General features: G+C 51.9%; 3 protein-coding genes across 3 annotated transcripts; all 3 read right to left on the bottom strand.

Annotated features, from left to right (window-relative positions):
• Positions 1 to 1,647: 1,647 nt before the first annotated feature.
• Positions 1,648 to 1,959, bottom strand: LOC128948876 (putative small proline-rich protein 5). The gene has a single exon (XM_054293639.1). The coding sequence runs from the start codon at positions 1,957 to 1,959 to the stop codon at positions 1,648 to 1,650; it is 312 nt and encodes a 103-aa protein (XP_054149614.1).
• Positions 1,960 to 15,714: 13,755 nt separating this feature from the next.
• On the bottom strand, positions 15,715 to 17,010 carry LOC128948872 (loricrin-like). The gene is made up of 2 exons (XM_054293635.1): positions 16,125 to 17,010; positions 15,715 to 16,031 (listed from the first exon to the last, which is right to left on the bottom strand). Exons 1-2 carry the CDS (start codon positions 17,008 to 17,010, stop codon positions 15,715 to 15,717), a joined length of 1,203 nt encoding a protein of 400 aa, XP_054149610.1.
• Positions 17,011 to 20,746: 3,736 nt separating this feature from the next.
• On the bottom strand, positions 20,747 to 22,126 carry LOC128948869 (loricrin-like). The gene is made up of 2 exons (XM_054293631.1): positions 21,310 to 22,126; positions 20,747 to 21,249 (listed from the first exon to the last, which is right to left on the bottom strand). The coding sequence occupies exons 1-2, from the start codon at positions 22,124 to 22,126 to the stop codon at positions 20,747 to 20,749; spliced, it is 1,320 nt and encodes a 439-aa protein (XP_054149606.1).
• Between the last annotated feature and the right edge of the window lie 838 nt (positions 22,127 to 22,964).

Raw genomic sequence — 22,964 nt, 5'->3', positions numbered from 1 at the left:
CCCAATTTTTTCCGTTCCGTTTGCCAAACGTCAGCTGTTTTTATGTTTGTGTCACAATATTTTCCTCCTGGATGGGGGAAGGGGTTCAAATCCTCAGCAGGAAATGTTTGTGTGAGAATTTTACTCTTGTCAATTCCTTGTTTCTGTGGGGTCTCATTTAATTTAAGCAGATTTGTACTTTTTATTCTTTCCCGTGTTTCGATCTTTGGCCCCAAGTTTGTCTCAGAGCAGCCCAAGGTTTTAGAACAATACAATGGGTGATTGTTCCTTTCCTGGGACTTTTATCCAGGTGAGAGCCACAGGAACAACTCAGAGGTTCTTAAGGGTCCCTCCCCACCCAACACTGTTTCATGATTCTATAAATCTTTGCATTTATTTTTCAGGCCATGGTTCAGAAGCCCAAAAGCTTTTAGGAAAATCTTTTAGAGCTGAGGAAAATCTGAAGTCTTCTGGAAGCTGCTGTGATGTAGAAATGCTTCATCTGGGTGGATTAAACTCCATTTTTGGGTAGGCCCTTGAGTCAATTCTTCGTCAGGCAGGAGGAATCCACATAATCAGGGAATTGTGGAGTGACTTGGGTTGGAAGGGACATTAAAGATCATCTCATTCAACTCCCAGGGTTATTAACTCCAGCTGAGTCTGGCTGCTGAGCTCCTGGGGACGCTGATGCAGCCACAGAGCCTGTTCTGGAACCGGTGGCTCAGCTGGACTAGGAGATAAGGAAAGTCTGAGGTTGTCAAAAGCCCAGAGAGATTTCATACTTATTTTAAGTGCCTGCAATTGTTGCTGAAAACAGTAATTTGGAGCTCAGTGAAAGAAGGAGGGCTAGGAAAAGCCACGAGGTGCTTATTTGCATTTATTAGACACCTCAAAATGTTTGTGACTCTGAGTCAGAGGGACGAACGAAGTGTGAGGAGCTGCTGAGGAGGGGACTCAGTTCCCTCCAGTGGAACCCTGGAATGGGCTTGATGGGGAGGGACCTTAAAGATCTCCAGTGCCACCCCTGCCATGGGACACCTCCCACTGTCCCAGGGTGCTCCAAACCAACTGAGCCCAACCTTTGACCAAACCCTGTCCAGCCTGGCCTTGGGAACTTCCAGGCATCCATGGAATCACCTGTGCTACCCTCCTGTGACCAATTCCTTCTGGATATAAATGTATAAATACATATTCTGTGGATCAATATGTGAATAAATATGGTGCAGGTGAGCTCCCTGAGCCTTCTGCTGCTCCAGGAATGCCTCTGGAATTGCTGGCTTTTATTATTTTGAAATTTTAGGGACATTTTGTGATCAGCTTGAGGAGAAAAGTGGTGACAAAGAAGTCAGAGGTAACAATTATTCTGAAGAAAAAAGGTCAAAGAATAAACAGACCATGAACTTCTTTTACTTTTGGAAATCAAATTTTATTGTTTTGGAGGCTGTCAGAGGGGTGAAAAGCAGCAGGAATCATTCCCAGCTTCATGGGAAGCAACCTGAGCTGGGTCTTGCATGCCGAGCAAATTAAACCAAATTAGAGCAAAACCAGGAACCCAATTCTAATCACAGATGAAGAATTCGAGGATCAAATTAAAAATAGGAATAAAGAACCATTGATTGAAGCTTCAGGCATGGAGAACACCCAAAGCAGGAGCCATCCAGGGTGCCCTCAGTACTTGGGGTAGCACGATGGCAGCTTGCAGATGTTCTTGGTGACCTGGGGGCAGACTGGGGGGCAGTAACGCTGCACTGGGGGGCAGCAGGGCTGCACTGAGGGGCAGTAACGCTGCACTGGGGGGCAGTAACGCTGCACTGGGGGGTAGCAGGGCTGCACTGGGGGGCAGCAGGGCGTCACATAGCTGAACTTCTGCACAGGCTGCCTCTGGATGGTGTAGTGGCACGAGGCCCCCGAGTCGTGGCAGGAGGAGCGGGACTCATGGCAGGAGGTCTCGTGGCTGTGGCAGGAGCCGCGGGAACACATCGTCCTGGAGCTTTGGCAGAGCTGGAGGGGAGAGAGGAACGGTCACAGCCAGCAGGAGCTTATAGATATTTGTTCTGGGATTCCCCATTTTCTTCCTAATTTCTGGTTCTTCAGGGGTGAGAAAGCAGGGTCAGTGTTGTTGGGAGGTGCTTTAATGCCTCACTAAACCTTCAGAAACCTTTCTGGGTGGGACTTGATTTCCAGGGAACAATTGGTCCAAACATCAATTTTCCATGAGCCAAATTGGTTCAAACATCAATTTCCCACAAGCAGCTCCAGACCCTCTGGTTCCTCCTGCTTGGAAACCTTCAAGCCCCTTTTCCACAAAACCCTCTGTCTGTATTTTCTACCCTTTCTGTTATTTTAGTTTGCCTTGAGCCTCTGCTCAAAGCCTTTATTTTAATTGGTTTTAATAATTTGTTCTTGTGGATAACAAGAACTTGGTCTCCAGCAAGATCCAGAAGTGAGGAGGGAGTGTCCCACACTCCAATTCCACCAAAACTCATGGAAAAACTCCAAGTTTCCTTAATAAAACTGCAGGGGAAGAGAAAATTTGGACTTACCCTTCCAGTAGCAGGGATGGAGCTGTTTTGGAGCAGAGCAGCGAGTGAAGGAAACTGGGATTGGAAACCTTTTATACTTTTCCACGGGTTTATCTGGGACATGAGGCATCCCTAATTACACATCCCAGCCCATTTCTATCCGCTGTGTTCAGCTTCCCGTATTTTCCCTTTGATGCTCTGTGCTTTTAGCATTGTAATTATTAATAGCTCATTAATTCCTTTGCCTCCCTATGAACGAGATTGGAAGGAATTTTCACGGGAAGTGACCAATGGATCTGTTTGTGGACAACGTGGATCAGGCAGTTTGTAATCCCAAATTCCTCAGGGTCACCTGGACCAGGAGCTCCACGTGATCGACCTCTATGTGAAAACATAATTATTGATGTTAATCCCTGAGGATTAGGTTTAGGGCAGGAATTCTGCAGGGGAATTACACAATGGGGCCGGATATCTCGATGAGAGGTTTGTGTTAGCCCAAATCTGTCCTTCAGTGATCATTCCAACCTGCCTGCCCCGTATGGACCAGCAAAGATTTCTCCTCCAGGTGTCCACCAAAGCCACAGGTGCTGCCACCAAACCAGAGTGGGTTCCTGTCCATGGTCCACAGGTTCTGCCACCAAACCTGCCCCAGAGTGGGTTCCCATCCATGGCCCACAAGTTCTGCCACCAAACCTGCCCCAGAGTGGGTTCCCGTCCATGGGGACACAAATTTTGCCACCAAACCTGCCCCAGGGTGTTTTCCTGTCCATGGCCCGCAGGTTCTGCCACCAAACCTGCCCCAGAGTGGGTTCCCGTCCATGGCCCACAAGTTCTGCCACCAAACCTGCCCCAGAGTGGGTTCCTGTCCATGGGGTCACAAATTTTGCCACCAAACCTGCCCCAGGGTGTTTTCCTGTCCATGGCTTGCAGGTTCTGCCACCAAACCTGCCCCAGAGTGGGTTCCTGTCCATGGGGTCACAAATTTTGCCACCAAACCTGCCCCAGGGTGTTTTCCTGTCCATGGCCTGCAGGTTCTGCCACCAAACCTGCCCCAGAGTGGGTTCTTGTTCATGGGGTCACAGGTTCTGCCACCAAACCTGCCCCAGAGTAGGTTCCTGTCCATGGTCCACAGGTTCTGCCACCCTTGTGAATCCCCATCCATCAAAACCTGGCTGAGCAAACCCAGCCGGAGGCTTCAGGTGCTGTTTCAGTCTGGTTTTGCACCCCAACGTGGTGTTGGGGGCAGTGGTATCAAATGCCAGGACAGGGTGGTTTGGGGTGAACAGAATCCCAGATTTATGGAATCTCTGATGTTGGAAAAGATCTCCAAGACCACTGAGCCCAACCTTTGACCAACCCACACCTGGTCAAGCACTGAGAGCACTCAGTGCCAGGTCCAGGTGTTCCTTGGACACCTCCAGGATGGCCCAAACCCTCCCAGGGGTTGGTTATTTAAAATAACCGGGTTTTGGTTATTTTCTCTTCTGATTTTACCCAGAATTTTTTATTTCAGCCGTTACAGAGTGATGCTGTTGCTGCCCTGCTTCCAGAACTTCTGGAATGATCTCAGGGATGATGAGACAGGGATGGAGACACAAACACAACAACGTGATGCAGGAGACACTTCAGAACATGGATTTTCCCGTGAATCACAGGTGAACTTTGGTCTCCTGTGCCTGGGTACAAGTCATGCCCATCCGACCCATCAATTACATCTTCTTGTCCCATAAAAGGCAGGAATGTGTCAACACTGGGATGGCACCAGGGATTAGGAGTGAGGCACGAGGGATTTGGGATGATGCTCTGCTGACTCACCGGGATCCCTCAGACTGGAGCACTCACAGCTGAGCTGTGTTCCCCTGGTGCACAGAACCAACCCATGACTCTTCCCTGAGAGGTTTGGGTTGGGCTGTGGTCAGGAAGCACTTCTGGGATTTTTGGGCACGTGTGGGAGGAGATTTGCTGTCACCTGGGAGAGGTGAGGAGGGAAAAATGGAAAAAAAAGAGTGACAGATGTAAGTCTCAGGAAGTGGGGCAGGAAACAGAAATGACTGAGGTCATGAGAGGGCAAAGGCCCCATTCTCCAGGGGTGGCTCACTGTGGAAGCTTCCAGGTCCATGAGGTGTGGGATGAGCTCCAGGAGGTATGGGATGAGCAACTGGAGCTCCGGGAAGTGTGGGATGAGCTCCAGGAGGTTTGGGATGAGCTCCAGGAAGTGTGGGATGAGCTCCATGCAGTGGGATGAGCTCCATGATGTGTGAGATGAGCTCCATGAGGTCTGGGATGAGTTCCATGAGATCTGGGATGAGTTCCAGGTGTGGGATAAGCTCTAGGAGGTGTGGGATGAGCTCCATGAGGTTTGGGATGAGTGCTGCCACTCCCTGTGTTTGAGTGAGTGGGTTTCACCAACGCTCTGGAGCATTTACAGAGAATTTTCCATGTTTGCACACCTGACTTGGCTCTGCCTGGACCCACCTGTGCCCGCTGCAAACACTGCAAGGTGGAGTGCAGTGTTTTATCCCTGTAAAAATATTTTATATTTTTTTATCCCTGGGGAATTTCTCTGCAGGGGTTCAGCACCTTGGCTGCTGTGGGAGGAGAAGGTGGGGACAATTTCCTGCTGGATTCCTGCAGCTTTTCCTGCTTCCCTCTGCAGATGTGCGTGCAGATAACACCACTCCAGCTCTCCAGGGAGAGATTCCCTGTCTCTGCTCCTCAGGCCCTTCCCAAAAATCTTTCCTTCCATGGAGTGGCACAGCCTGGATGGCTCCGGCTCAGCTGGGAGCGGAGGTGAAACCTTGGATTGCTTGGAAAGGATTCAGGGAGATTTTATCTGCCCTTCCCACAAAGGCAGAACCCAAAGCCAGCCTGGAGCCGCTGGTCTGGCTGGGTTGGCACAGGCTGGGTGAGGGGGAACAGGGATTGGCACCCCTGGATGTCCCCAAGCCAGGCTGGAGCCTGTTCCCAACCCTGACATTCATTCCCTGCCCGTGCAATCACTGACCTCACACCTGGCATTGAGGCTCCTCGTTATTTTAATTAAGACCACTAATAAAACCAGTGTTAATAGCACCTTTCTGATTCCTTTCAAAGGTTCATCATGAACCCTTGGCTAATTAAATGTCTTGTGCATTACACACAGCTCTGCTCTCATCCCACAGAGCCCCAAACCACACAGAAATCAGGTGCAGTGAGAAATCCAACTGCAGATCTAAAATTCCTTTTTTCCCCTTCACATCTACAAGGGGGGGATCAGAACTTTAATGGTTTAAGTCAGTTAAAACTTCATGAGGGGATGGGAATGGTTTTTTCTCACTCAAGAGGGGCATTGAGGGGCTGGAGTGTGGCAGAGAAGGGAACATAGCTGGGGAAGGGTCTGGAGAACTCCTGGAGGAGCTCAGCTGGGAGAAAAGGATTCTCAGGGGGGACATCAGGAGGAATTTCCTCCTGGAAAGGGTGGTCGGGACTCGGAAAGGGAGGTTTGGAGTGCCCATCCCTGGAGGTGTCCAGGGAAAACCTGGAGGTGACCCTCAGTGCCCTGAGCTGGGTGAGAAGGTGAGCATCAGGCACAGGTTGGACTCAAAGGTCTCGGAGAGGTTTTCCACCCTCAGTTCCTCTGGGATTCTGGGGTTTCCTCCAGGGAACACAAATTTTCAAAGCAGGGAGAGTTCCCTCACATCAAAGACCAATCTAACCCCAAACTCTCCATTTCAGAGGGGTCAGAAGGGACACTGAGCACGACGTGGTCCTTCCTCTGCTCGTGTCTTCCTCTTTATGGAGATCAGGGATTTCCAAACTTCCAGGACAGAGCCTGAACTGTGTTCACCAGCCACAAACAAACTGCAAACCCTTCACAACGTTCCCATGAGGGTCTGAGGCTCCCAGCCAAGGGCTGGGGTTGCAGAGAGGCTGAGCTGCACCTTCAGCCCCAGACAGATTTTGAAATCAGCCTGGCAGGTGCCCAAGGTGTGGGGACTTGCAGGGCTGAGCCACCCCAGCCTCTGGAATGCCACGGGAAAGGGGAGGGAGCTGTGGAAAGCAGCTCCCCTCAGCCCAGACAGGCTGGGGAACGATGCCAAAGATAAAGGAAAAGCAGTGGAAAAACACCAGGACGCCAGCAGGTTTTGATGAGCTTTTAGGCTTTAATTCAACATCACACCTTTGCTACTGGAGACGGGAGCAGGGAACGAAGAACAAATCCCAATTCCACCGCACTAATGCCACTCAGGGGTTCTCAGGAGGAGGGAAAAGGGCTGCAGGGATGAGGCAGGGCCTGTCCAAGCTCAGGGACAGGGGAGAAGCTCTGAGCTTCTTCACTTCTGCTGCTGCTGCGGCGGCCACTGCACCGGCTGCTTGATCTGCTGCTGCTGCTGCTGGCATGGAACCTGGGCCAGGGGCACCTGCCCGGTGCCCGCCGGGCACTGAGGGGTCAGCACCACCACGGGGGTGACGTCGGGCACCGCGGTCACCTCGTGGCACACCAGCCCCTCGGAGCCGTGGCAGGAGGAGCGGTCGCTGTCGTGGCAGGAGGAGCTGCCGCCGTGGCAGGAGGAGCTCTCGGAGCTGTGGCAGCCTCTGTTCTCACGGGAGCACATCTTCGGGATGGCTGGGAGAAGGTTGACGAGCTGGGAAGGAGAGAAGTTGGTGTTAGGGGCCAGGAGGGAATGGTTTACATCAATCTCAGATGCCCCAGTAGGATTTGCCTTTCTGCCCACCCAGTTCCCCCAGTTTGGGGGTTTGTTCCCGCAGTGCTGGATCAGACTGGACCATCTGAACACCCCCATGAGACCCCACAGCAGCCTGGGCCTCTTATTCTGCTGGGCCCCAATGAGCCATTTCCCTCTTCTTCCTTGAGCCATTTCCCTGTCATTTTTTCAACCATTTCCCTGCTATTTTTTGAGCCATTTTCCTGTTATTCCTTGAGCCATTTCTGTCTTCTTCCTTGAGCCATTTCCCTCCTATTTCTTGAGCCACCTCCCTGCTATTTTTGAGCCATTTCCCTGTTATTCCTTGAGCCATTTCTGTCTTCTTCTTTGAGCCATTTCCCTGCTCTCCTTTGAGCCATTTCCCTGCTATTTTTTGAGCCATTTCCTCGCTCTTCCTTGGCTGCATCCCGGGATGCTCCTGGAGGAGCAGATACCCTGTGTGATGCTGGGAGATCCTGCAGCAGCAAGAGGCATCTTGGCAAAAATCCCAAATTCTCGTAGCCTAGAGAGGCCAGGACTGGTGGCAAAGCCCTGGAAAAATTCACTTCCAAAGGCAGGTGCTCAAAATAAAGACAATTTCCTCAGCTTTCCTCCCTCCTTGTGTCCTTTGCTCTCTCCAGGCCAAATTTCCTGAGCATGAGGAAAATCCTCTGTGCACATCCCAACCCTGCCGAGGATTGCTGGGATTTCAGGGAGGCAAAAATCATCCAGGATGCTGAGCTGGAAGAGGATCCTGCTGCTCCTTCCTCTCACAGTTTAAATCCTCCTTCTCTGTCCTTTCCTAAATTTCTTCAAGGAAGAAATTTCAATACTTCAAGGAAGAAATTTTAATACTTTCATCTCCTGAATGTTATCCAAAGGAGCTTATTAAAGCAGTCAGGCTTATAAAAGTAATTAAAATTCCCATCTTAACCCCAAGGTTTCTTATGAAAAATCAGCCTGCTGTCTCTCATTCATCCCAAAATCCCCATTCTTTGCCTTTATTTATTTCCAGTTTGTCCTTTGGATGCTGGAAAGCCCCAGAACAATCCAATCATAACTACAGGTAATAAATTTTCCTTCTCAGCACAGGCAGTCCTAATTTTTGGGATCACAAATCACAAGGATTTGGCTCTCAGTAACCCCAGGAAATGTCCCCAGAGCAAAGCTCATCTCAGTGCAGGGAATTCTCCTTGGAATTAAAGCTTAGCAGGCACTCACCTGGGCTGTGAAGGCTCTGGAAGAGGAGTGGAGCTGAGTGAATGAGTTGCTCTCCCCTCCAAGGACTTTTATACAGTTCCCAAGTCCCTTCCTGAAAATGCAATAACCCCCTGAGGGGAAAAAATGACCAAGGTATTTACAAAACAGCCCCACCCCTAATTACCCATCACCTTCAAAAGCTCCTTCCACCCGATTTCTTTGATTGACTTGTCAGACTCTGGATTGTCTTCCTCGTCTTACACAGCTTTAATTGTGCCCTGCCCCTGGCGGGCTCGGAGTGAAAACCGTGTGGGCGGCCGGGGCTGGCTCACCCTCACGGCACGATGAATTTTAGGTTGCAAAACAGGTGGCAAAGGTGGTGAGTTTTGGGGTTCCTGTCCTCCCGAAACCTCTCACCTGGAGTCTGGCAGGAAGGAGAGGTCCCGGTGCCCCGTCCTCCCCGACTGGTCTCAGCAGGAGAAAATCTTGGGGTTCTTGTGGAGAAAAACCACCATTCTCAGGTTGTCGCCATGAAAAATGGTAAATTCTTAGAAAGTCTTGGTTGAACATGCTTGGAAAACATCTTTAAAGTTTTCAGCCTGTGAGGCTCCTGCAGGTACCAGAAAAGAGCTGAGGGTCCCTTCTCTGGTGGGGTCATTTCCCAAAGGAACAAAATCAGGATGGTGAAGTCTGTGGCCACTGTGGGAGGCTCAGGTTGGGAGGTGACCAGGCAAACCCATCTGGTGGCACGGGCTGCTGCTGGAAGTGTTGGCTTCTACCTGCGAATTTCCCAAAAATGTAACAAGATTTCCTCAACATGAGGGAGAACTTCTCCCCTGGAACAGCTGGAGTGCCTGGGGTCATTCCAGACCCTCCTGGACCTGTCCTTGTGTCACCTGCTCCAGGTGACCCTGTTCCCCTGCTGTTCTGGGATTCTGTGATTGTGAGATCAGGGATTCTGAGCTTCTGTAGTTCCATGGTTCTGTGATTTCCCACCTGTGTCCATCTACCTGGACATCTACTCCTGTAGTTTCTATCCCACCTGGTTTTACGGCCATTCCACCATCACTGACACAGTCACCACCGATTTTCTTTGCTGATGTTTTTCCTGGTCAGCCCCAAGATGCCCCACACAGAATTCCTCATTGAAATTTTCCATTTTTTCTCATATTTTACTCCATTTTATTTGCCAGGCTCTGGAGCAACAATGGGAAACCGGCGCCAACGGAAGCCACTTGTGCAAACCTTGCACCCGTGAGTAAGCTGTGAGTAAAATGCTGGGTCAGAGACCACACGTCCGAGCTTCCCACGCATCCTGAGCTCTACCAGCTCTTCCCTGGGGCGGGATGGGAGCACCTGGGTGCAGAGCACTGGGGTGGTGCAATCCTGGATGCAACCACAGCTTCGCAACCTCCCCAACTTCTCATTTCCCCTCCCCATCATGGAATTCCAGCAGGACTCCTTATGTGTTCTCACTCACTTCCCACCTGAAATCCCTCATGGAGCCACGAGGTTTGGCTGGGCAGAGATGCCCTGAGGCCGAAGGGTGGCAGAGTTTTGTTGGGCAGAGCCGAGGGGTGGCTCTGTTTGCTATCACTGAAACAATTCCTGGAGTTTCTCTCCAGAGGCGCCAGTTGGAGACTTTCATCCAGAAGCCAGAGTTGTGTTTACTGCTCATCCTGTTTACCAACAGCTACAGGAGAGGGGCTTGGTTTGACAAGCACAGACAGGCTCGGGATGAGTCCTGGCTTATCAGAGTTTGGGATGAGTCCTGGTTTATCAGAGTCGGGAATGAGGTGTTATCAGGCTTTGGGATGACTCCTGTGTTATCATGGTTCCTCACAGGATGACTCGTCCCTGCCCTGTTGTGCAAGGAGAGGGGAGGAAACCTCGCTGTGCAAAAGGATAAAACCCAGCCTGGGACTCCTCCCAGCCTCAGGCTGGAGCTGAGCTCTGCGGAGGGCAGATCATCTCCGGCTCCTCGTGTCCAGCCTTGGGTGCAAACCTGTGCACCCTGGGTTTATTAAATATTGAACCATCCAAACTTTGGGAGTGCTCTTTGATAGCAGTCTCCAGAACCAGGGAGGAAAAAACGTGATTTTCAAGTTTTCTCTCTTTTGGGATGGACTGAACTTTTGAGGTGGTTTTTGGTCACTTGGATAAGCACAAATATTTGAAGGCTCCGGGCTTGGTTTTGTGGAATTCTCTGGAAATTTATTTGAGCTTTCAGAGTTTTTTTGCTTCCCTTAATGAAGGAAGAAAACCCACAGAAATATCAATAATGGAGTGGTAGACTTTAGAAATAGAAATAAAAGCAAATAAATGATAATGCTGCCTAATTTTAGAATGGAATTTAATAGGGCTGGTGACAAAATCTTGCATAATTGTCCCCACATGATGATCTTAGGACACTTTACATGTGAAGGATCCCGTGGCATCAAACATGGGTTTAGAGCTCAGAGGATTTGGGTCTTTGGTGTTTCAGGGCAAAATTTTCTGGATTTTTATTGAGTTGAAAAAGTCAAAATCCCCCCAGGTGGGTGAAAGCAGAAAGGTAAAAAACCAACAATGTGATTTTATGTCTCACTTTTAAATGGACCCAGATCTACGGGTGGTTTTCCCCCCACCCCTTCCTAACAAGTATTTGGATGAGTCAAACAAGAGAAGATTAAAAGTTGGGCAAACCCCACGTCCCAACCAGTGCTGGAACCGTCCTCTCCCCGTGCTTAATTTAGGGCCTGATCCTATCAAAAAAAATGCCATGAACAGGTTATGGGGAGGAAGCCAAGGACCTCCTCGGAGTTGCCTCATGCACGAGGTTCTACGTGCTTGGAGTTTCGCCATCGGGGCAGGAGCCAGGTAAACAACCTTTCACTGCCAGGTCACGCTGTAAATAATAATCAGTCGGAAATCCCCCAGGAGATTGGCAGATCTCCTCAATGAGGCTCGTAGGGGGCTCTGTGGGGTGGGAAGAGCAACTCCAGAAAGAGCCAGGATCCCAGAATTAAGAGCAGAATCCCAAAATTCTGGAGTAGTTGGGGTTGGGAGGGAGATCTCCTGAGGAAGCAGGAAATCTCTCCTGAGATCTTCCAGGTGGGGTTGGGATGTCTCTGCAAGGGGAGACCCCACTCCTTCCTCTGCCTTCTCTGTGGAAATAAATCCTCCCTCATACTGAGGTGGAATTGGGGTTTGGTTTACCCTTATCCTGTCATTGGACATCACTTGGGAAGAGGCTGGCACCACCTGAACTCCCCTGGTTGAAAGTGATGTATTTTTATTGTATTAACATAAAATTTACATTTAAATTTGGTGTAAAATACACATGAAAAATGTCCTTTGTGTTGTGGAGATTCCTTGAGGGACCCACTTGCATTTTGAGTGAAGGAGCCAGAAATGAAAAAAACCATCCCAATAATGAAATTACCCACAGACCGTGAAATTTTATTTTCCAACCCTTGATCTAGAGGAGATGGAGAAAAGAACCTTTTCCCATCACCACAGCACAAACCCCTTTTTCCAGCAACTCCTGGGGAATTTTGTCAGCACAGCCCTACGTGAAGAATGCGGAGCTCTCTGATGTAATGGCACCATTGAGGGGGGCAAAATTCCACTTTGGCATATCCAAGGACACTTTTGGGATGTGGGAGAGGCTGGGCCACTCATTTCTTCTGGATGGGTGGCCAGTGGGTGCTCTGCTTGCACTGCTCGCTCTTGATGGTGGGGATGACCACAGGGCATTTCTGCTGCACCACCTGGGCACATCCTGCGCCTGCAGGGCTGATCTCTGGCCCGGGCAACATCCCAGTTCCATATGTTCCATATGTCCCATATGTCCCATATGTCCCATATCCATACCCTCCTCCGTAGTACCCTGATCCCTCAGAGACCCCCCCAGTGCTTAGGGTGCCACTCAGGGGTGCAGAGTATCCATACCCAGCCCCTGCTCCCTCCACCACTCCCGAACTCCCTCCATGGTAAATGGATCCTCCACCTCCCCCTGCACTGCTGATAACTGACCCCACATCCTCACCACCGTACTCCATCCCCATTCCAGAGCCATAAACCGGGACTGTCCTCACCACGGGGTCCCAGCTAGATGTGACCCCACAGTCCCCACTGCTGACCACGAGGGACCCGTCGGTGTCACACGAGAACCTCCCTGAGATGCTGTAGGGGGCTGGCGCTGGCAGGGGCGGGCAGGATGAGGGTCTCCGGCTGTAGGTGACGGAACTGTCCCCGCCACACGAGAAGGAGGCGCGGCCGTGGCGGTTGGTGAAGGCGCCCGAGCAGAAGCCGTGGTGGCTCAGGGAGATTTCCCGGCTGTAGCCGCGGTTCCGCCGTGACCATTTGCGCCGCAGACAGTGGTAGAGCTGGAAGCGGAAAGGAAAACATCCCTGATGGTAAAACTGGGAGAGGAAAGGAAAATACACCCGGTGGAAAAGCTGGAAGAGGAAAGGAAAACAAACACCCCCAGTGGTGAAGCTGGAAGATGAAAATAAAATACCCCAGTGGTAGAGCTGGAAGAGGAAAGGAAAACATCCCTGGTGGTAAAATTGGAAGAGGAAAGGAAAACACCCCAGTGGTGAAGCTGGAAGAGGGAAGGAAAACACTCCCAAACTTGCAGGGTTTTTATTTTTGCTGGCGCCAAGGCAGGTGGGGACCTGCCAGGCAATGTGGCAGTTCCAGACTTTGAAACTGAGCTGGTAGAGAATCATGGAATTGTGGAGTGGTTTGGGTTGGAAAGGACCTTAAAGCTCATCCAGTGTCACCCCCTACCATGGGCATGGACACCTTCTGCTAGATCAGTTTGCTCCAAGCCCCAAATCCAAGGATATCTGGGCTCTTCCTGGGATAGCTTTCCTCTTTCTACCTTTAATTCCACTGAATCCAAAAGCTAAAATATGTTCTGAGTCCAAAAGCTGAAATATAAAATCTGAAATGCATTATTTTCCCCTCTCGTAACTGCCATGGTTTCCCCCACTCATTTTTACATCCACAGAACTGCAAAAACATTGAGGATCATCCTTGCTTCTGTTCCTCAGTTGTTGTTTGATGGATCAAGGTTTCTACCCTGGGTCTGTTACTGCAGCCCCAAAATTCTTTTATAGAAGGTGACTGGCCCAGCCACAGAGGCTCATGGCCGTTCTGAGGTCCAGCTATTATTAAATAATATAAAAATATGTCCTGTACATTCAAACCCACCAAGGTTGTGCTGTGCCCACGTGCCGACCCCACCACAGACACATCTTGGCTTTTTACCCTGCTCATCTCTCTGCATCCTGCTCTGGTGCCTTGATTTCACCTTTCTCTGCAGGGATTGGACCCAAAATGGAGCTGGAGCTCACCCAAATCCCAAGGATTTGGCTCAGGCAGATGGGTCCTGCTTCCAGCACAAGCCAAGGTATCAAATCAGCCTCATCCCATGACTAGGAAAGGATAAAATCCCAGAAAAAAAAGAGACTTACCCTCTTCAGCCATCGGAAACACATTTAGAAGGTAAAGGTCAACTGAATGAGACGCCTTAACAGCCTCGGGAACATTTATATGGCGTTTAACATGTAAGGGAAGTGAGACACCCTCGGGAATGAGAAGGATTTATTTACCAAACTGCGATTCCAGTGTTTGCTTTGACTCCCGATCCATATCTCCCTTCACACCGCTCATTTCGCCACTGTAATTGTTACTTCTGTGTAACGAGCCCATTCCTGCGCCCCTGCCCTGGGCTATACAGGAATCCTCTGGCCCCCAACCCCAGGAGAGGTGGGTGGGGATGTGGGTGTACGAAAACGCACATCGAGAGCAAGGACAGTGGGGAGGAACAGCTCCCAAAGCTCTGGTGACAACCTGATCCCTCCCAGGTGGCTCCAGGGGGAACTTTTTTTTCCGAGGAAAACATTTGCATATGAGCCAGAAGTTCGTTCAAAGTGATTGATGCCCGAAGTGGGAATTTTGCAAGAGTGCTCAAAGAGAGCTTAAAAAAGGCAGAATTTTCGGAGGTGTGAATGTACGCATGCTTAAACCCAGCCTGGCTGGATTACACTTTAATGAAGGATTATGCCTGCACATCCCTTCCTTCCTTCTTTTTCGTCTCCTTCCTCTGGTTTGGAAACAGCAGTGGGGCCACATAGCAACTCCTGGAGGCTGAACCGGCTTCAGAAAATTCTGCTGTGGTGACAAAAAGCCCCAGTTTTGGCCAAAATCCCATCCCCAGGCAGAAATCCATGTGTGGGGCTGTGGGGCTGCCAGGACAGGGTGCAAAGCATGGGGAGAGGGGGATTTTTGAGGCCGGGAGGAAGATTTGCAGCAGCCTGAGGGATTTGATGCTGGTTTTATTCCCGCCTTCCTGGCCTGGGGCAGGGTTGGCTGGTTTGAAGGTGAGGCTTCCCTCTGGGTACAGATCATGGAATTCCAGAATCCTTGAGGTTGGAAAAGCCCTCCCAGACCATCAATTCCAGCCTGCCCCTGCTTTGTCAGCCAACCCAGAGCACTGAGTGCCCTGTCCAGTCTTTCCTTGGGCACCTCCAGGGGTGGGGACTCCAAACCTCCAAGGCTTGCTCCTTCCTTGAACACTTCCAGGGATGGGGGCTCCAAACCTCCCTGGGCAGCCCCATCCAAGACCTGACCATGTTTCCATGAGGAAATTCCTCCTGGTGTCCACCCTGAGCCTCCTCTGGCACAGCCTGAGGGTGTTTCCTCAGCTTGCTGGAGGAAAAGAGAGGATGGCAAAGCTGTGGATGTTTACATGGATGTTTTATTGCCCACCTGCTGCTCTTGGGTCATCCCCAATCCCTGCTCTTCCTCACCAAGCCTGGTGGGCCTGGTCACATCTCCCATCAGGTCCACAGAGGTGGTCATTGTGTGCTGGCACCTCAGAGGACACAGAGGGCGTGCACAAAAAGGTGTTGATGCTGTGGTTCCTTTGAATTTTGGGGTCTTCTGTTCCTCCCTCACAGAGTCCAGGTGGAAAATGAAGGTGCAAAACCTCTGAGACAATAAACCAGGTGGCTTTGGAGTGAAACATCTCATCAGAGACATTTCCACATCCCAAGACCACGAAGTGTGGGTTGGTGGTGCAAGGAAGAAATAAACTCCCAAAAAAAGGACAGGTTTGAGCAATTGTAACATTTATTGGGTGTAAAAAGTGGCAGAACATTATCAAACCACAACACCAGGAGCAGGGCACAGCAGGGCAATCCTGGAGATATCACATGAGGGTCCAGGGAACAGGGACAGGAGAGAACATGCTGGGAAGGACCAGGCAGCAGTTCCAGGACTGGAGGCAAGGAGGAGCCATGGAAGAGACTCAGAACTGGAGCTGGCTGAGGTTGTTACTTCTGCTGGCCATAGGGCCAATAGGAGCTCTGCTTGCTCTGGTGGGACACCACGCTGGGGATGACAATGGGACATTTCTGCTGCGAGGAGCCTCCGCTGCCACCTCCAGAGCTGATGATGATGGTCTGGCCTGAGGAGCCACCGCCGTATCCTCCTCCCATCCCATAGCTGGATCCTCCACTGCAGCATCCAGAGGATCCACCATATTCTCCACCTCCAATGATGGTCTGCCCTCCTGAGGAGCCACCACTGTACCCTCCTCCCATGCCATAGCCTGAAGATCCTCCACCACAGTATCCAGAGGAACCTCCACCTACAATGATGGTCTTTGATCCTGAAGATCCACCATATCCTCCACCCATTCCATAGCTGGATCCTCCACTGCAGCATCCAGAGGAACCTCCACTGCTTCCCCCTCCAATGATGGTCTTTGATCCTGAAGATCCACCATATCCTCCACCCATTCCATAGCTGGATCCTCCACTGCAGCATCCAGAGGAACCTCCACTGCTCCCCCCTCCAATGATGGTCTTTGATCCTGAAGATCCACCATATCCTCCACCCATTCCATAGCTGGATCCTCCACCACAGTATCCAGAGGAACCTCCACTACCTCCACCTACAATGATGGTTTTTGATCCTGAGGATCCACCACCGTACCCTCCGCCCATCCCATAGCTGGATCCTCCACTGCAGCATCCAGAGGAACCTCCACTGCTTCCCCCTCCAATGATGGTCTTTGATCCTGAAGATCCACCATATCCTCCACCCATCCCATAGCTGGATCCTCCACTGCAACATCCAGAGGAACCTCCACTACCTCCGCCTACTATGATGCTCTTTGATCCTGAAGATCCACCATATCCTCCACCCATCCCATAGCTGGATCCTCCACTGCAACATCCAGAGGAACCTCCACTGCTTCCCCCTCCAATGATGGTCTTTGATCCTGAAGATCCACCATATCCTCCACCCATTCCATAGCTGCCCCCACTACAGCATCCAGAGGAACCTCCACTACCTCCACCTACAATGATGCTCTTCGATCCTGAAGATCCACCACCATATCCCCCTCCCATCCCATATCCAGAGGATCCCCCACTGCAGCAGGATCCGCCTCCTCCACCACCAGAGCTGATGATGACTTTGCCGGAGCCCTCTCCGCCCCCGCAGCAGGAGGAGCCTTGGGATTGGTAACTGGAGGAGCTGTGGCAACCAGAGCCCTGGCTGTGGCACCCACTGGACTGGGAGGACATCCCATGGCAGCCTCCGGAGCTTTGTCTGGAGCACATCTTGGAGCAGTGACCCTGCAAGGAACGGAGCTGTCAGAAAGGAGAACCTTGGACATGCAGCTGAGCCTGCCCAGTTCAGGAAGGAAGAATTCCCAGGACTTGTCCCATCTTCTGCAGCCCTACTTGACATTCCCACCCTAAGACCTGCCCTGACATCCCAGGGAGATCTCTGCAGGTCACAACAGTTCCAGGAACCCTCTGCGTGCGGGGAAATTGGAAACACTTCCCGAGGTTTGATCACATGCTCTGACATGCCTCAAAAATGGTGTGGATCCTTCTGGATGTCTCACACTGACTCAGCAGCTCAAAGTTCAGCTTTCAGAGCTCCACCTGCAACACCCCTGTCTAAGGAAGGGAGCTCTGTTGGCACCTCCAGTTGATTTTGGAGCCATCACATTTCCAAGAACACCCAAAGACAAACTGGTGGAGGGATCTCCCTGTGTAGAGGTTTCAGAAGTTTCCGTATCCACGGGCTTACCTTCAGTGCTGGTGGGAATGTGGTGATGCTCGGCGTGGGTTGAATGAGGAGCCCTGGGATGGCTGAGCTTTTATACCAGCTCCACTGTGCTCCCGAGGGAAGTGAGACACCCTAAGGAATGCTGAGAGATTTATTGACAGAACTTGGCCTCAGCTGCCTCCTTCCTTGACTCACCTGCAGCAGAGGAGATGCGAAGGAGGCACATCGGCCCCGTTCTGTATCGCAGCCACTAATTCCGCCTAATGATTCCCTTCCGGGAGCCTCGCTCTGAGTTTTTGGGGCAAATGGCATCTCGGGGTCTGTTTTGGGGGGCCCTGATGTGTTTCTGCTGGGATGGAGCTCTCTGGGTGCTCAGGACAGAGTGGGGACTGAGCAGATGCCAAGTGGAGTGAGTTGGAGCCAGATAGTGACGGAAGGACAAGGATGAAGGATGTGCTTGAGCAGAGTTACAGAGAATTTTGGAGAATTCCCTCAAAGACTGGCAAGACGGGGAGCAGGAGCACATCCATCCTGCTGGAAAAGGCAAGAGGTGCCACCCCAACAGAATTCCCTTCTTTGGAGCTGCCCAGATCTGTGTCAGAGGACGTGACAGTGACAAAGGGGACATTTTCCTCCAGTCTTTTGTGACCCCAAGGTGGAAGCGGCTGTTGGAGTTTCACGGAGGTCTGTGCTCAGCTCCAGCTTCCAGGTGTCTCAGTCTCCAGGCTGGAGTGGGGAAAACCTTGGAATCCTTCCAAGGTTCCAACTTCCTCCATCCTTGGAATCCAAAGTTGCACTTGAAGGCCATCAAGACCTGACCCTTGAACTCCAGGACATTAAACACCTCCTCTACCTCAACAGGACCCATTTCTGAGGGTTTTGGTGGCCACCCCTCCCACACCTGAGCAGGGGAGTCACCTGGATGTGTTCCCTGCTGGAGGATGACAGTTTGTCAGCACAGCTGTCCCAGCACCAGCTCTGTGTCACGCGTGTTTGGAGCCTGACAGCAGCATCCGCCCTCCCGGGACATTGAGTAGAGGAAGGATTAATAGAGGTTCTGGCTGTGGGGACAAGTGACAGCAGCAGCAGGTCCTGGCTGTCATCACCACGAACGTGACTTTGAACACTCACACATGACACCCTTGGGATGGGGACAGGGCCACCAGCAGCAGGGACACACGTGCAGGGGCTTCCTTCGTTCAGCTTTGGAGTCCCTCCCATGGCCTTATCTCTGTTCTCATCTCCAGATCTGAGGTGTCACCGCTGTTCTGGCTCCCAGCTCCGGCGTGTGGGTGTTGTACTCCTGAGCATCTCAACACCTTGATCCCTTCTGTGCCTTCCAACCTGCAGGGACTTGCCCAGATTAGGATTTGGGATTAGCCAGACTCAGGATTAGCAGCTCATTGGCACAGAGGGACACCCAGTGTGAGCAGCCCCTCCTGACCCAGGGATGTGGAAAGGCCGTGGATGTTTTTGGAGGGGTGGTAAGAGGAGCTCCTGCAGATCACAGAGTGTGGAGAGGCCAGGGTGGGACCCGTGGAAGCACTGGATCTGTAGCACATGGATTTGTTTGCCAGAGCTGTAGGAATAGCGTGGCTGGAGTACAGGGTTGGCACTGCCACAACCTCTCCAGGTTAGGGAGAAGTTTGTATGCCTGTGTTGGGTGAAGGAAATGGGGATGTAAAATGCTTCAAGGCCACGTTCTCAGTTTTGTGATGCTCTGCTGGGCCCTTTTTCCTGGAGTCCTGGAACCTTTGAGAAGGGCTGGCAGGTCATGGTGCCTCTTCATCTCCTCACCGCAAACACCTCGTTGGTGGTTGATACAAGAGAAGACAAATCCCTGGCCAAATCCTACCCTGGATCCCTTTTCCCACCAGATTCCCTCATGCACAGTGATGCTGACAATGTAGGGCGTGATCATGGAGAAGAACTCTCCATTTTTTTCTAAAAGGCAGGTATTTGCCAGTCGTGATCCCTCAAGAGTTTCAGTATCCCATGGATTTTTTTGCCAAAGGTGTAGGAAAGGCGTGGCTGGAGCACAGGTTTGGCACTGCCACAACCTCTCCAGGTTAGGGAGAAGTTTGGATGCCTGTGTTGGGTGAAGGGAAATGGGGATGTAAAATGCTTCAGGGTCACAATATCAGTTTTGTGATCTCTGCTGGGGTCTTTTCCCTGCTGTTCTGGAGCCATCAGGAAGGGCTGGCAGATCATGGTGCCTCTTCATCTCCTCACCACAAACACCTCGGTGGTGGTTGATATGAAGGAGGACAAATCCCTGGCCAGATCCTACCCTGGATCCCTTTTCCCACCAGATTCCCTCAGGCACAGTGATGCTGACGATGTGGGGCACAATCCTGGAGAAGAACTCTCCATTTTTCTCCAAAAGGCAGGAATCTGTCAGTTGTGATCCCTCAAGAGTTTCACGGCCGATGATCCCACTAATTCCTGATTTTGTTTCCTCCCTACCAGGTGTGTTTGTGAGGTGAACAAAAACCCTCTGGACTTAAAATTTGCTGGATTCAAGACTAATCCCACCAGTTCCAAAGAGGACTTTGGGAGTCTTCTTTTGAGAGGATTTTCCTGATTTGATAGGAATGCCAACTGTCTGTGGGCTGCATCCAAAGAAGAGCAGTCAGGACGGTGAGGGAGGGGTTTTTCTGCTCTGGTGAGATCCCACTGCGAATGCTGCATCCAGTTCTGGTGTCCTCAGCATAAGAAGGACATGGAATTGTTGGAGCAAGTCCAGAGGAGGCCATGACATTGATAAGAGGACCCCCTCCTCTATGTAGCCAGACTGGGAAGGTTGGGAATGTTCAGACTGGAGGAGAGGAGGTTGGGAATAATCAGCCTGAAGACCTCAGAGCCCCTGCAGGATCTGTAGGAGCTCCAGGGAAGCTGGAGAGGGACTTTTCCTCAGGAACGGCAGGGACAGGACACAGGGAATGGGATCAGGATGAAAGAGGGGAAAATTATGTTGGATATAGGAAAGATCTGCTCTAGCACTGGAGGGTGGAGGACATTTCCCAGCAGAATGTCGTGGATGTTTTACTCTTTTTTTTTTTTTTTTGGGAAGAAAACCCACAAAGGAGAATAGAACCTCACAAACCAGTTCTGTCCGTGCACAGAAATCTTTATTTCCCGTCACATTCATGGCACAGAGGAGCCACCTGGGAGTTCACAGCACAGGGATGCAGCACCAAGGGAACAAAAGGGATGGGGACGTGCTGGGGAAAAACTTGGAGGGCAAAGACTTGGCCGTTCCTGATGGGAGCCAGAGTGTTACTTCTGCTGGCAGGGCCAGCTGGAGCTCTGCTTGGTCTGGTGGGACACCACGCTGGGGATGACAACGGGACATTTCTGCTGCGAGGAGCCTCCACCGCCACCTCCAGAGCTGATGATGATGGTCTGGCCTGAGGAGCCACCACCGGATCCGCCACCGCAGCATCCAGAGGATCCACCACCGCCTCCACCTCCCATGATGATCTTCCCTCCTGAAGAGCCACCACTGGATCCTCCACCGCAGCATCCAGAGGAGCCTCCTCCTCCTCCTCCACCACCAGAGCTGATGATGATCTTCTGGGCTGATCCCCCACTGCCACCGCCAGATCCTCCACCGCAGCATCCACCGGATCCTCCACCGCCTCCACCGCCCATCATGCTCTTTGAGGAGCCACCACCAGATCCACCACCGCAGCATCCACCACCTCCACCACCTCCACCTCCCATGATGACCTTCATCCCAGAAGAGCCACCACCAGATCCTCCACCACAGCATCCACCACCTCCACCACCCATCATGCTCTTTGAGGAGCCACCACTGGATCCTCCACCGCAGCATCCACCACCTCCACCACCTCCACCTCCCATCATGCTCTTTGAGGAACCGCCACTAGATCCGCCACCACAGCATCCACCACCTCCACCTCCCATCATGCTCTTTGAGGAGCCACCACCAGATCCACCACCGCAGCATCCACCACCTCCACCACCTCCACCTCCCATGATGACCTTCATCCCAGAAGAGCCACCACCAGATCCTCCACCACAGCATCCACCACCTCCACCACCCATCATGCTCTTTGAGGAGCCACCACTGGATCCTCCACCGCAGCATCCACCACCTCCACCACCTCCACCTCCCATCATGCTCTTTGAGGAACCGCCACTAGATCCGCCACCACAGCATCCACCACCTCCACCGCCTCCACCTCCCATCATGCTCTTTGAGGAACCGCCACTAGATCCGCCACCGCAGCATCCACCACCTCCACCGCCTCCACCTCCCATTATGATCTTCATCCCAGAAGATCCACCACTAGATCCACCACCGCAGCATCCTCCACCTCCTCCTCCTCCTCCCATCATGCTCTTTGAGGAGCCACCACTGGAGCCTCCGCCACAGCATCCTCCTCCTCCTCCTCCCATCATGCTCTTTGAGGAACCGCCACCGGATCCCCCTCCGCAGCATCCAGAGGAGCCTCCTCCTCCTCCTCCTCCGCCGCCAGAGCTGACAATGATCTTCTGGGCTGATCCTCCGGAGGATCCTCCACCGCAGCAGGATCCGCCTCCTCCCCCGCCTGAGGAGCCCTGGGACTGTTGGCTGCCCCGGCAGCAGCAGCAGCAGCCGCAGCCGTGACACCCGCTTTGTCTGGAGCACATCTTGCAGCAGTGATCCTGCAAGGAAAAGCTTTTTACTCCAGGGCAGCCACCAGTTCTCACGAGGCTTGTGGCCCCACTCCTGCCCAACGCCACTTTGTAGTGGTCAGCATCATCTTTTAAAGATTTTTATCCCAAAGTTGTCCCACCTCCTTATCCCAAAGCCATTCCATGTCCATCTCTATACTGATGAGAGACAACTTTCAGCAGCACGGGCTGATCCTGCTTCTGCTTGGTCTGGTGGGACCAAGGCATCCACAAGACATTTAAATTCACCCCAGCAACTTCCCCGCCCTTGCAGATATTATTCACCAAAACTTTTGCATTTTGGAAGCAGGAAAGGAAGAGAAGAATCCCTCCCTTGGGCAGGCATGGACTTACCCTTGGCGGCTCTGACCACGGACACCTCAAGGCAAAGCTGAGGAATGAAGCACCCTGAGATCCACCAACTTTTATACCGCTTTTCCTGAGTGGGAAGTGAGGCATCCAAAGGAATGGTGATAGGTTTATTTACCAAACAGACTCTCCTCCTCCATCCCACTTGTCCTGACTCACTGGGATGTGGACGATGCCTCTCCCGTGCATCACTTCCTCGGCTGCCCTGCATCCACAGCAGGTCCCACACGTGAGCTCGGCTCCTGTGGTTGAATTCCCATGGTTGAATTCCTTCTGGGGCTCCAGAAGGATTCTCGAGGTTGCCACCCTCCACTCCAGCCGGGAGATGCCGCTGGTGACCAACACCAGAAGGGGCTGAGGAGCCTCATTTTATTGGGTGCTACACACTGGAGGAACAGGGGGGATTTATGGGGTGTCTGTGCGAGGCTGGGAATTGAATTCTGAT

Source organism: Melozone crissalis, unplaced genomic scaffold, assembly GCF_028551555.1.
Source record: "Melozone crissalis strain CALT ecotype California unplaced genomic scaffold, PUWL_Pcris_2 ptg000161l_1, whole genome shotgun sequence".
In the NCBI taxonomy this organism is placed as follows: Eukaryota; Metazoa; Chordata; class Aves; order Passeriformes; family Passerellidae; genus Melozone; species Melozone crissalis.
Note: the sequence above shows the minus strand (reverse complement) of the source record. Positions and strands in the feature narration are given on the sequence as shown.

Bases quoted from the DNA above. Each gene is read 5' to 3' on its own strand.
- LOC128948869 (XM_054293631.1), bottom strand. From the start codon at position 22,126: ATGTGCTCCAGACAAAGCGGGTGTCACGGCTGCGGCTGCTGCTGCTGC. The intron at 21,250-21,309 runs GTGGATGCTGCG...TGGGTGGTGGAG, and splicing joins AGGTGGAGGTGGTGGAGGTG to GTGGTGGATGCTGTGGTGGA.
- LOC128948876 (XM_054293639.1), bottom strand. From the start codon at position 1,959: ATGTGTTCCCGCGGCTCCTGCCACAGCCACGAGACCTCCTGCCATGAG.
- LOC128948872 (XM_054293635.1), bottom strand. From the start codon at position 17,010: ATGTGCTCCAGACAAAGCTCCGGAGGCTGCCATGGGATGTCCTCCCAG. The intron at 16,032-16,124 runs GTGGAGGTTCCT...CCATCATTGTAG, and splicing joins CATCATTGGAGGGGGAAGCA to GTGGAGGTTCCTCTGGATAC.